This window comes from Passer montanus, unplaced genomic scaffold, assembly GCF_014805655.1.
Source record: "Passer montanus isolate IOZ18808 unplaced genomic scaffold, ASM1480565v1 scaffold33, whole genome shotgun sequence".
Taxonomy (NCBI): domain Eukaryota; kingdom Metazoa; phylum Chordata; class Aves; order Passeriformes; family Passeridae; genus Passer; species Passer montanus.
Window position 1 is genome coordinate 8,102,660 of NW_024368041.1, and position 12,156 is coordinate 8,114,815.

At 38.1% G+C, this 12,156-nt stretch overlaps 1 protein-coding gene across 2 annotated transcripts in view; it reads right to left on the bottom strand.

Moving 5' to 3' along the window:
• The window catches only part of ADCY8 (adenylate cyclase 8), a 116,971-nt gene that overhangs the window by 11,830 nt on the left and 92,985 nt on the right, over window positions 1-12,156 (bottom strand). For both annotated transcript variants that reach the window (XM_039715494.1, XM_039715493.1), the window contains 4 exons: window positions 10,815-10,904; window positions 9,294-9,466; window positions 6,382-6,463; window positions 1,804-1,962 (listed from right to left, as the gene is read on the bottom strand). In XM_039715494.1, coding sequence (XP_039571428.1) covers window positions 1,804-1,962; window positions 6,382-6,463; window positions 9,294-9,466; window positions 10,815-10,904 — 504 coding nt within the window. The remainder of the gene's footprint in view (window positions 1-1,803; window positions 1,963-6,381; window positions 6,464-9,293; window positions 9,467-10,814; window positions 10,905-12,156) is intronic.

A 12,156-nucleotide genomic window follows, 5' to 3' on the forward strand; every position in this document is an offset into this window, starting at 1 on the left:
CACACTGCTGGCTGGTATCGAGGTCTGCTTCATTTGCAATGAAACATTTGAACCTGGTTGCTTTCACACTCACATTTTCTCATGTGCATAGCAGGGTTTCTATGGCACTTTCATACCCGCAGAGTTTAAAATTTCTCAAGAGTGAATTCTAAAGTGCCTTTTCTTGTAGCTTCTCACTGTGTCATCCTTCCCTGGGTGATACTTGAAATCAGAATACAATGGTTCCTCATTGTGCAGTCTAATTAGTCTGCCTACATCCATTTCCAAAATGTACAACAGAAAATGGTAGCCTTAATTCCTTTTTGCTGCACGATCAGTAGATATGTCAGTGCTGGCAAGGCGAATCTTGCAACAGCCCTTCCCATTATAAAAGATAATTCCAACATTGCATGAAAAAAAAATCCAATTTCATCATACAGTACCTTACTATATATGTAATATTATAATATGCATTTACTTTGTTTCAAATGAGGAGTAAGTGACTTACTGCCGCATCCAGAAACAAATTCTGGAATTTCCTTTATCCATCTTCAAACTTCATGTTAGGAATATTCAGAGACTCCACTATCGGGCTTTTCTTTGTGTACTGCAAACAATTTTTAGGAACAGAGCCACAAACTCTGTCATTGAAATGGGTGTTTTGTTATCTGCCACAAACAGGCAATTCAGGGGCAATATGAAATGGAAAAAATGCTCAGTTGTGTCTGCAGAAATGAGAGCCTCAGGTCTGTTGCACCTTGTTCCTTCCATAGTCACTGTCAGGGCTCTAATAATACTTCTGCAACACTGGGCTGTCATAAACTTGCACAGACATTCTGTTAAATTCACACATCTTTTTCATGAATAGTAGATTTTCATAGACACAAATACTAGATTTTCATAGACTCATAGGTTGGAACAGACTTCTGAATCTCATTTAGTACAATTTGCTTTCAAAGCAGGACCAATTAGATCAAGTCTTTCACAGCCCTTTTGATTTAAGGGCTGAGCCCTGCTCTGCCTTCACAGACTCACAAAATCACAGAATCACAGAATTGCAGGGGCTGGAAGGGACCTCTGGGGGTCATCCAGGCCAACCCTGCTGCCCAGTCAGGGTCACCTAGAGCAGGTTACACAGGAATGCACCCAGGTGGGTTTGGAATGTCTCCAGAGAGGGAGACTCCATGACCTCTGTGAGCAGCCTGTTCCATGGTCCTGCAACCCTCTGTGTAAAGCAGTTCTTCCTCATGTTGAGGTGGAACATCTTGTGCTTTAATTTACTGCCATTGTCCTGTCCCTGGGCACCACTGAAAAGAGCCTGGCACCATCCTCTTGGTGCCTGCCTTGGAGATATTCAAATGCATTAATGAGATCCCTTCTCAGTCTTCTCTTCCCAGGTCTCTCCTCATAAGAGAGATGTTCCAGGCCCCTAATAATGTCTTCTTTATAAACACTCATTAGGTATTTGAAGACAACAATGAGATGCTCTTTCAGTCTTTTCTTCTTAAAGTTGTATGATCTCAGGTGTCTCAGCCTCTCCTCACATCCCCCAGTCCCAGAACCATCTTGGTGAATTATTGCTAGAATTTCTCTGTGTATGGCCCATATGTTTCCTACTGGTGGGTTCAAAACATGGAAACATAACTCCAGGTGTGGTCCTAGAAGATTTACTTCAAAACATGATTATTTTTCAATGTTGATCAGATACCAAATATTGGCAGCATTTGTGCAATGAATCCTATAAAAAATAAGTTTCAACCATTTTCTACCAGACCTACTTTTCTTCTCCTAATTAGATATACATATCAGAAAATTGACACATACTTCATTATCCCGATCCTTCTCCAGGAAGTGACGGGCAACATGACTGGGTAAAATATTCCGTAGCATGTTTTCATTGTGCTCCCTCAGCTCCTTCATTTCATTGATTTCTTCTTTTGCTTGAACACGCCACAGAAAATCCAGCCTTGCTGTGTATTCAAGCTGTAGTTTCAGAAAGAAAAAGAGGCAAAAATAAAACCTGACAAGATAAGAGTAGAGATTGTATTGCCATCCTGGCAGGCTGCTCCTGCATGTAACCACCTTCAGTGCTGCTGAAGATCTCTGAAACAATTTAATTTTCTTGCCAGAAAAGGAGATTATTTCTTTGCCTTATGTACAGGCAGACTCTCAGAGTAATCTTGAGCAAAATAATATTTGGCATATTACTGCTATGGTCAGTAGATATAAACTGTCATCAAATTATTTCCTCTTTAAGCATATCTTTATCATTTAGATAATGTAGTCTGACAAGAGATAAGGTATTAGCAGGTATTGATATGAAATAAATATGTTCCCCTTTTCAAAAGTCTTTTCAATTTAAATGAGAAAATTAGCACAAGGCTAACTCTAAACTCTTGGCAAGGATGTCCTTCTCAAGAATGAACATTCAGCATTCTGTGTAACAACCCAAAGAGAACATCCAAATCTGTGGCACAAAAATGATGTAGTTATACTGTTGGGGCATACAGTTATTTACAACTTTTATCGTGTAAAAAATAATGGAAAACATGCTATTTGTCAACCGTTCCAATACTCTGTGCCTGTATTGTGGGATCAGAGTCTACAATCACAGCTTATCCGTACAAACTCCCACTGCCTGATACCCACAGCCAAAAACTGAAGTGAAATGATTTCCAGTGTGGTGTGTGTGTAGAACAAAAGCTGTGCACTGCAGAGCTTACACATGCATAAATATATATTGGTACATATATAAATTCTTATTCATTTAAGTATGAATGGCAACTGTCTGCTAGCTGAAGCAGGGAACAGGTTGAAGAATTGTGTCACTTGACTGAGAGGCACATGTGTGTCAGCACATGGACAAGCCCAAAACTGCCAGAGATTTTGTGTGCATTACACTGAAGCAGAGTTTTAAGCAGATTTCAAGGCAGCTGATACTGTAGCTTGCACAAGGGGTGACTTATTAAGCTACAGCATTACTGAAAATGATGGAATTATATATACATATATGTAGTTAGTAAACTGAAAGAGAACATTTGTTTGTGAAGTCTGAGATGCTCCAACCAGAGATAATAACACCCAGCAAAGAAGACCCATCTATTTGCTGGTATTGTGCCAGCAAATAGATGAATTTTACAATTTTGAAAGACATCAGAAGGTGCTGGGATAGAGGAATTTTTTTAAATATAATTCATATACCAAACTAAAATAAAGGAGCAGCCTGCCGTGGGTGGGAATGACTAAGAGGGGGTTCAGGCATTGTTTAGTGACTCATCTTGGCCACAGTTTTAGTCAGCAGCAGTCATGAATGGCAAACTCTTCAGGAGAAAAAAAGCAAAGCATTTTGAAAGGGACCTTATATTTTGGCTGTGCTCTAGGGAGCTTTCCTTCCCAAAAGCTAAAAGTGACTGTAGCTTGATATAAACTTCCAAAGCCTGAATATAAGTTGGCAGTGATTTACTTGCCCTCTGGGTGTTGTGTCCAGCTTTATAAACAAACTTTTTTCTACTGTTATGTAGATCTTCTGTCTTGTGACCATTAATCCCCTGAATTAATGGCAACAAAAAAAAGACTGTCAGGAAAAAGTATTTTAAACACATTTTTCCACTTTTTTCAGTTTCCTTTGCCTTTCTTTTATGCTAGAAGACAGAGTCCATACCAGATAACTGACTTTTATCTCTATCAACTAACTGAGAAGAAAAAATTATCTGTAAGTTTTCAAAAAGTTCTAAAGGTATTTCAAAGATTGACTTCAAATAGGAGCTGCTGCTGGATTTTGGGTTCTTTGATGCTTCAAGGTAGTTAATGCTACTACAATAAGAGCTTGGCAAAAAACTGTGGTAGTTTTTCAGAGCTGATTTTTTATGCTGCTCTACAGGGAAATGTCACATCTCTAAGCCTAGCTCAGAATAGCAGCAGCTAATCTTTACATTTCAGACAACATCGTTCTGGTTATCTGTGTTCACATTTAAACATGAAATATTTTTCCTTCATCATCAGTGGGTTACCAAGATGACACTATCAGCTCAGAAAGAAAGGAATGATATATATGAGATTTGAAAATGGAAAATATTAAGAAGATGATTTTCTAAGTTCTTATATTTGCTAAAATTAAAAGAATTGTAGGGTTGAGTTTGAGGTTTGTGGCTTGATTTTCTGAAGAAGTATTCCTGGATTTAAATCCCAAAGTGTCCATGTTTTCCTGCCCTGATATGTAGCTTTAAGAAACACCTCTAATTACAATGGTTAGTGAAGAAAAGAGAGAGGTATTACACAGAAAGCCTAACTTTATGTCCTCTGCATGCTGCACAACCCAGTTACTCTGCAGAAAATTGTCACATGCAATTAAATCTAATAAGATGGTACCAGACACCTTTTTCTCAAATTTAATGTTAAATTTTGTGTGCTAAATATGGCACTAACTTTGAATCACAAGAGATTTTTAAAAAAGTTAATTATTCAAAAATTTATCATCCATAAGTATTATTGTACAAAAATAATCTTTTTCAGTAAATCCATGTAGAATAAGACAAGTTTTAAACTATTATACTTCAGATAACTTTTCCAGCTTGTGAGATGGGAAAATGTGCTTGAGGACAGCTTTATTGGACTTAATGTACTTCCCAATTCACACTTCAGAAGAGTTTTGGTTTTTTGGTTTTTCATTTGCTTTTTTTTTTCTTTTAATGTGGTTTGAATGGAACTTTTATACATATTAAGTTGACAACTATACAGAAATCTTTAGGTTAACTCCATAATAAAAAATTAAACAATTCAATGAAATGTTCCTGGACTCTGCCTTTGGATGCTGTTAAATTGATAGACTGGCCTCATGAATCATTTGGGAGAGCATGCAGAACTTAGCACATCTCAGAGACCATTTCCAAGGGCAGTTCTAGTGCAGCCATCCTGTTTTATGGACCCAGAAAGGCTAATAAGATGGAAAATAACTTGTGCTCTTCTTGCAGGCCTCTGGGCTGGAAAATACTCTTAAATACCCCAGATCAGGCTTTTGTAGAAGACATTTACATTCAGGATTAGGATTCTGAAGAGCATTTCCTGGCTTCAGCCTAATTCTTACTTCACCTTAACTTGTCTAGTGTTGTTTTTCTTACTACCTTGGCTGATTTCCAAGCCTGAGATTTTTTATCTTGACATATGTTAATAATCATTTGGAATACTATAAGGCTTATCCCCAATTTGAGTTGAACAGTTCTTATTTGTTCCATATTAATCCTAAGTGGACTTTTTGTCATGATAAAGCCATGTCACAGTTCATTGATTTCCATCAAATTTATATCTGTGCACTGTGCAAAATGCATTTCATCCCTTGCTTCCCCTACTCACTCATTCCTCATTCCCCCAAAAAGAAGATAAACAGTAGGAAAATTAATCAAATATTTAGGGGTTGGCTTCTTTTTGCTCTCATGTGGAAGGAAGGGAAGCTCTGACTTCAGGGATAGCTCTGAAAGTTATTGTAATAAAGTGTATAATATTGTCTTATTCATCACAGCATCATTTCTCTCTTACTAACTCATTCCAGGAGGATTGAGAAATGCTGGAGTTTATCATCCTAATGGTCTTGAGGGGAAAATCTTTAGGCAAGTCAACAATGTCTGAAGGCAACTGTGCTTGGTGCTTTCTTTAGAACAGCGTGCCCCTTGCTTTTTGTGATTAGAAACTGCCTCAAGTCAGCATGTTTGACATCCAGAGCTTGGAGGCCAGAAACACTGTGGAGAAAACACTCTGCTTTAGCTGGTTCTTATTCAATGCATTTGTTTTTGTAAATCTAAATTTGCCATAGTTCTCTCTGCCTGTGCATTGTGTACATATTCCTGAAATACCCCATTTCTCAATTCCTCCTCAAGGATGTCAGTCATAAAGCTTTGTTTAAGATCTAGGTCCATGTGAAAGGAATCTTAATGCTCCAAGACACAGATGAGTAAGTACTGGTGCTTAACCCAAATTTTCCTCATTTCCTTGAGTCTGCTGTTTTTCCTCCATAAACAGAATAAGCTATTTCACAGTAGTTTCATTATTTATTGGTTTTTATTCCCTAACTATAATTTGGGTTTATGCCTACTCAGGTGCACTGAAACTGTCAGGTGCCTCCAGAACTGCACACATATCTAAAATAATGTTGTCCTGTTTGTTCCTTCAAATTGGAAAAGCAATATAATTTGAGTATTGCTGAATAGAACATTGCACATGTTCTTTAAGAATGCTAGACAGTGTGAGATGTGGGCTTTCTTTAATCAGATTCTGCATATGATTTATTAAATTGTGAAAGGTCATATGCTCAAGAAGGTTAAAAGGCAGGTGGTATTTTAAAAGCAATTGTTGTCACAACTTGTAATTGCAAGGGACAAAGGGAAAGGTTGAAGAAAATGTTTGCATTACCTGTTGACCATGATAAAATACAGCTAAAAGGAACATTGCCATCAGTAGTAAAGATGCCTCCTTTGTACCCAGGAAGTCTGTGCTGGAAACAAACAAACAAACAAACAACAAAGTAAAATACAGTTATTTGTTTTCCAGTGTTGTAATTGTTCAGAAGTTTCATTTCATAAGTGGCAATTTTTGTTGTTCATTAAAAAAAAGCCAAACCAATCCACTGTATTTGAAAATTTAATTTAGCAATAATTAGTTCAAGAGAACAGGAGTGTAATTGGAGAGCTCCCTGTTTGGAGGCACATCTTAAGTAACTAAATTGTAGCCTACAGGAGGCACGCAGGAGGTGATGAGCTTTCACTTTCAAATGTGATATGCAAGCTGTGTGTCAGTCAGTCTCTTCCTGGCAGCCTGGTGACAGCCCCTGTGGGGTGCAGGAGGTGACATCGTGGGGGGGAAAGGTTGAGGTGGAGCTGACAAAGGGAAACTTCCAGCTGTGAAGTAAAATTGCAGTGAATAAAGCTAAAGGATGAACTCCAAGGCGGGAGCTGAAATGAAACCTCCCCATATTGTGAGAAGGGTTTGGAGAAGACAGGGATATAGCAAGGATTAAAAGAGAACCAAAAAAAATGGCAAGCAGTAGCTAGGACTGGTTTTCCTGAGCTACAAAGAGACCAGAGAAGCCTGTGACAAGGGAGGTAAAGGAAACCCTTGCAGACCACAGGGAAGCAGAGAAGATGAGCCAAGCCGATGCTGGCTGTAGGAAATCTGCTGAATGAAATCACTGAAGTGCAGTGCATGGAGCACAAAGAAAGTTAAATAAAATTAAAGGGGTTAAAAGCAGCAACAGGGGGTTTCAAATATTGAGAGAAATTACAGTTATGTGGAAAGATGAATAAAAGCTGAAGAAAGTATCTCTGTATGCCAGGGTGTTTTTTAAAAAGCATGCTTCCCAGGGAACAGACAAGAGTTTGGGGAAATGATAGAACCAAACTTATAGTAAAGCAAATGAGAGAAAAAAATAATTTGGAGTTGAATTGAACAGGGATAGTTGTCAATTATTTTGTTGAAGGGAGATGAGAAAAGGAAGTTATGTGGGGATAACTCCTTGAAATTTTGAAAAAAAGAATAAATGAGTAAAAGAGGACCAGAAATTGAAAGAGATTTTGGGACAATTTTTAGTCTGCCTTGAGATCTAAGGACAAAGCAAAGTCCAGATACTGGATCTGTTTTCCATAGTAATTTTTAAAGAAGTATGGGATGCTATTTGTCAGATGACTCCTATGACAGAGAAATTTGAGAAAGAAAGAACAGAACTTGAGACTAAACCAAAAAGAAACTTTCTAGTGAGAAAGATAACTGAACTGCCTTTGTGGTCCTAATGAATTTACTGTGCTGGAAATGTGCTGCTGTGGGATGAGTCATCAATACAGAGCAAGAGCAAGCAGGAAGTAACCTTGTCATCTGCGAATATGTTGGAATTCAAATATTTCCTATTTTGAAGTTGCCCAAAATACAACCTCCAAATGAACATTTCAAAAGGACCCTTTGTACACTGGGTAAAGGCAAGAGCCTTAAAAGCCTTAGTTATAAACTCACCTGTTACTGCATTTGTGGGGGTGTTGTACCCACCACAGCTGGATGAGTTTTGTAAGGAGCTGCAAACCCTTTTATTCAAATGATTTATATAGCTAAAAAAAACCCCAAACAATTCAGGGCACACAGTCTTGAAATTCATTGTCCCTAATATAAGAGCATAAGTTCATATCCTTGTTGTGAGAGTGGAGCATCTCAATTGATTTCCTTATGTCTTGGCCTGTTGGCTACTCCAGGGAATATTCCTGCTTCTTTCTCACTCTTCTGTGATAACAGTCACTAGAGAGTTTTATTGACAGGGAATAGTGGCTGCTCTGAATTCTTCAAGTTTTTTACACAAAAGAGATTCTTTGCCATGCCTGGTTAGTGACAATTATCATGATTTCTACTTCTGGTTACTTAGCCAAAATATTGCTTACTGCCGTTTGTCAGATTTGCTGGGGTCTGTTCTGGATATATGATATGTTCTACAATGATAACTAGCATTAGAAAAAGGAATTTCAGCCAAATCTCTGGTACCTTGGTACAGTTGTAAGGAAGTAAGGAAAGCTATGCATGCAGAGCCTTGCTATGTGTAAGGATGTGGCTGTTGGAACAATTAATTGTACTGCAAATCTCTGCTTTTCTCTCACTCTGAGCATCTTCATCTGCATTTGCAAGCACAAACAACTGCAATACTACCCTGGTCAAGTATCAAAGACTGAAGAAGTGTTTTTCTGAATGATTTAAATTACTGCTGCTCTAGATTCAGTTATTGCAACACTAATTGCATCTCTGACTCTGCAAATCATTGCAGTTCTTCTGCTCTCTTCAGTTCCTCTTCCTGGAGAAGAAACCTGGGAGGAGGAGAAGGAGGAGGAGCATGTCCTTCAAGCACTCTCCTACAAAACAGGATCATGCCTGTGTTCCTTATACCTTTCACAGGTGCACATTATTTGTTTGGATTTTATTCTGAAAAAATCAATCCTTCAATCCTGTTTTCTTAAACTGAGAGGAATTTTTCAGTTGGTATCTCTGGAGCTTTCAAGAATAGAAATGACCAAGGTATGTGCATTGCAATGCATATTTTTAGTTGGCATTGATAGACTATAGGAGGCATAAAAGACAAGTCCTGGTCAATATGTAAATGCCCTTATGAAATGAACATTTTAATAAAAAGGCTTGAGGAAAAAAACAGGTTATGAATCACTTTGAATTAGTCATTGCCTGTTGCAACCATCACTCCACATTTAACTATGGTGCTATCCAACACACTCATACTCTGGCAAGGCTTGAACCATCACCTTAAGAAAAAGCAGCTCCTGGAGGGGGCTGTGAACACTTACTCTCCATTGTGGTGAAAGTTGTCATATTGCAGGAAAAGGGAAGCATAAATGGTCTCAGTCAGCAGAGAGTAGATGGCAATCATGATGAGAAGTACTGCCAGCTTCAGGACAGAGTTGAGACGAAGAAAGACTGCACAGGTCACCATTGCCAGCACACCAGTGAAGACAAAATACTGAACAGAAAACAGCACTGGTTAATTTGGTGAGCAGAGATAAGCATCTATGTGAGCAATCGAGTAACCAGAAGTATGGAAAGACTATTTGGATTTTCAGTGCTCAGCTAAGTCCTTTCAGGGCCCAGGGCATTTTGAAAATAAGTGTTTTGCTAAAATAGAAATGAAATTACAAATTCTCTATTTTTCATAGTACCTTCATGTCAGCAGAGATCATTTTCTGTGCCTTTATAGCATTTTCATTGCATTATAAGTGAAACATCACCACATCATCTTCTATAATTAAAAGAGAAAAGGGAGAGATGCTTCAAGCAGTAGTTTGCCACTGAAAAGTCTACCGGGAGGAAAAAAAATTATATTCCTTTGGAGTCTAAATTTCCACAAGACCCACAAAATACTCAGGATGGGAAAATAATATTTTTCTTTTAATTCTTCCCATGCTACTGGAGAGAGGATAAAGCCACAGATTTGGGCTTTTTTTTTTTTTTTTTTTTTTACACTTTAAAAAAAATTAATATTGTAGGTCTAGCTTGGTTACATTATTCTCTTAAAATGTAATGCCTGGAAATTTTATTCATATATTATTTTTTAATCTTTTCATTGTCTCATTTTTATCAATGATTAGTCATCTGCCAAATGCAATCCATGCAGCTGATACTGGATAGAGAGAGGCAATCATGGTCATGAGCTGCTCAGACTCAAAATAGCAACATCAACACCCACAGTCCAAATGTAGTTTAAATTAACTCCAATCACACAGCTTTAGGAGCGATCATATTCATTTTTCTGGATGCAGCTTTTCTTTAGCACAGTTTCTCTGTAGGAAAGTCTGCATCCCTGCTGTTTGGAGCATGCTGCTGGCAGTATCATGACACTGCCATATGACTTTCTAAGCAACATACTTCTCTTATCTACACATGACCAACACATTGATTTTGTTGCCTGCTTGCTCATCTTAGAGAGGGTTTCTTTATTTTTTTTTTCTCCAAAACCAATCTTAAAATAACCATAGCAGTCTAACTACTCTCTTGGTCATGTAAGAAGTTTTGCTCTCCATTACATTCATGTGAATTAGGTCGTGTGTTCTATTACACTAGGTTCATTAAATCATTGCTGGGTGTGTTCTCAGCATAAAGGTTCTGTATAATGTTCAAAGGTTAAATTTTATTTGCAACACCCCATTAGATCTTAAGGTTAATTCCTTCTGTAACCAGTCTCTGCTTTTTCTATCAACATATGGAAATGTTCCCTTCTTCACAGTGTTGAGCCCCACTCCACCACAAGGTAGTGGTTGCCATATAACCTTTGTGGATCCACACCTCAGATTCAAAAGTACCCTCAGAAATACCTCAGGACAGGAACAGATGTCCGTAAAAGAGGCAGAGGAATTGAAGGTCTGGTTCTTCAGGGCAATTGGTTTGTCAAAATCACACCACAGCTGTGAAGAAATAAACCAAAATCAGGTCTATATTTGTGCACTGGTGTTTAATTGCTTGTCTGGCTGTCTGGGTTCAGGGCTGGGACTGGCTGACCTGCTGCTCTCCATGCCAGCTCCCCACCTGGCACCAAGGGCTGAATAAATGGAGAGTAAAAAGACATACTGTGCAGACGAAATGGAAAAGGGGGAGCTACTTGTGCTGCATATATTCAGCATCTGAATAGCCTCCCTATGCTCTTTTTCCAGAGCAGAAAAGTGAGTTCCTCTGGGACTTCCAGAGGACTCATCCTGGACTCTTAAGAATGGTCTCTCAAAGTGCTTAGACTTTGTTATAAACTATAGAGAAAATTATTTAATTGGGAGCATAAAATCAGATTGAATGTGTGCCCTTTCTGCAAGCTGTTTTCATCTGCTAGGGATAGTGTTATCCCTTTGGATATAGGACATCCAGCCTTCATTTTCATGATATCACACAGACTTGGTTGTACCAAAATGGGATGTGGTCCCAGAACAGCAACTGTGATGCTTAAAACAAAAGGGAATAAAAATTCACTCATGAAACTATAGTTATGATACTGTAATATTACTTTTTGTTGTTATGACCTGCATTGATTTTAATGGTATTTCCAACCAAGAGCATTAGACACAAAGAAACCAACATTGTGGAGTTGAAATACATTATGGTCTTAAAATGAAGGAAAAAAATCATTAATTGTTCCATGTTTTGACACTTAAAGCAGATGGAGTCTCCTGTCATATATATTTATGTACTCTGGATGATTATAATAGGTCATGTTATTAACCTGGTGTGTACAAGCTAGTTAAAGGTCTTTTTACCCAATTGTTAAAGAATTCATTTAATGAGGCCCAATTTTTTATCATTAAATTCCAATTAATTTTGAGCTTGGGACCCTTCTGTTTGTTCTTTTAGCCATTCAGCCATCTCTGCAGTGCAGGAGTGTTACCCGGCTGGCTGTGCACTCTTCTGTGACTCCAGACAATTAATTCTGAAAATTTATGAGGTATAGAACACCTCTCTGCAGGGCAGAATGTCACAAGAACAAGTACAGGTGTTTTCTAAAGACACTTTCAGGATCAGAAACTTAACTTTATAACAATCAGAATGCACTTAAGACTCACAAGGCTCATTTTCCCCCCTGGTGAAACCAAAGTTTTATGGCTCAGAAAGCATCTGAGTCTTAGACCTCTCCAGTTGGCTGCAATTGAACTCAGTAAACACATAAAGCTGCAA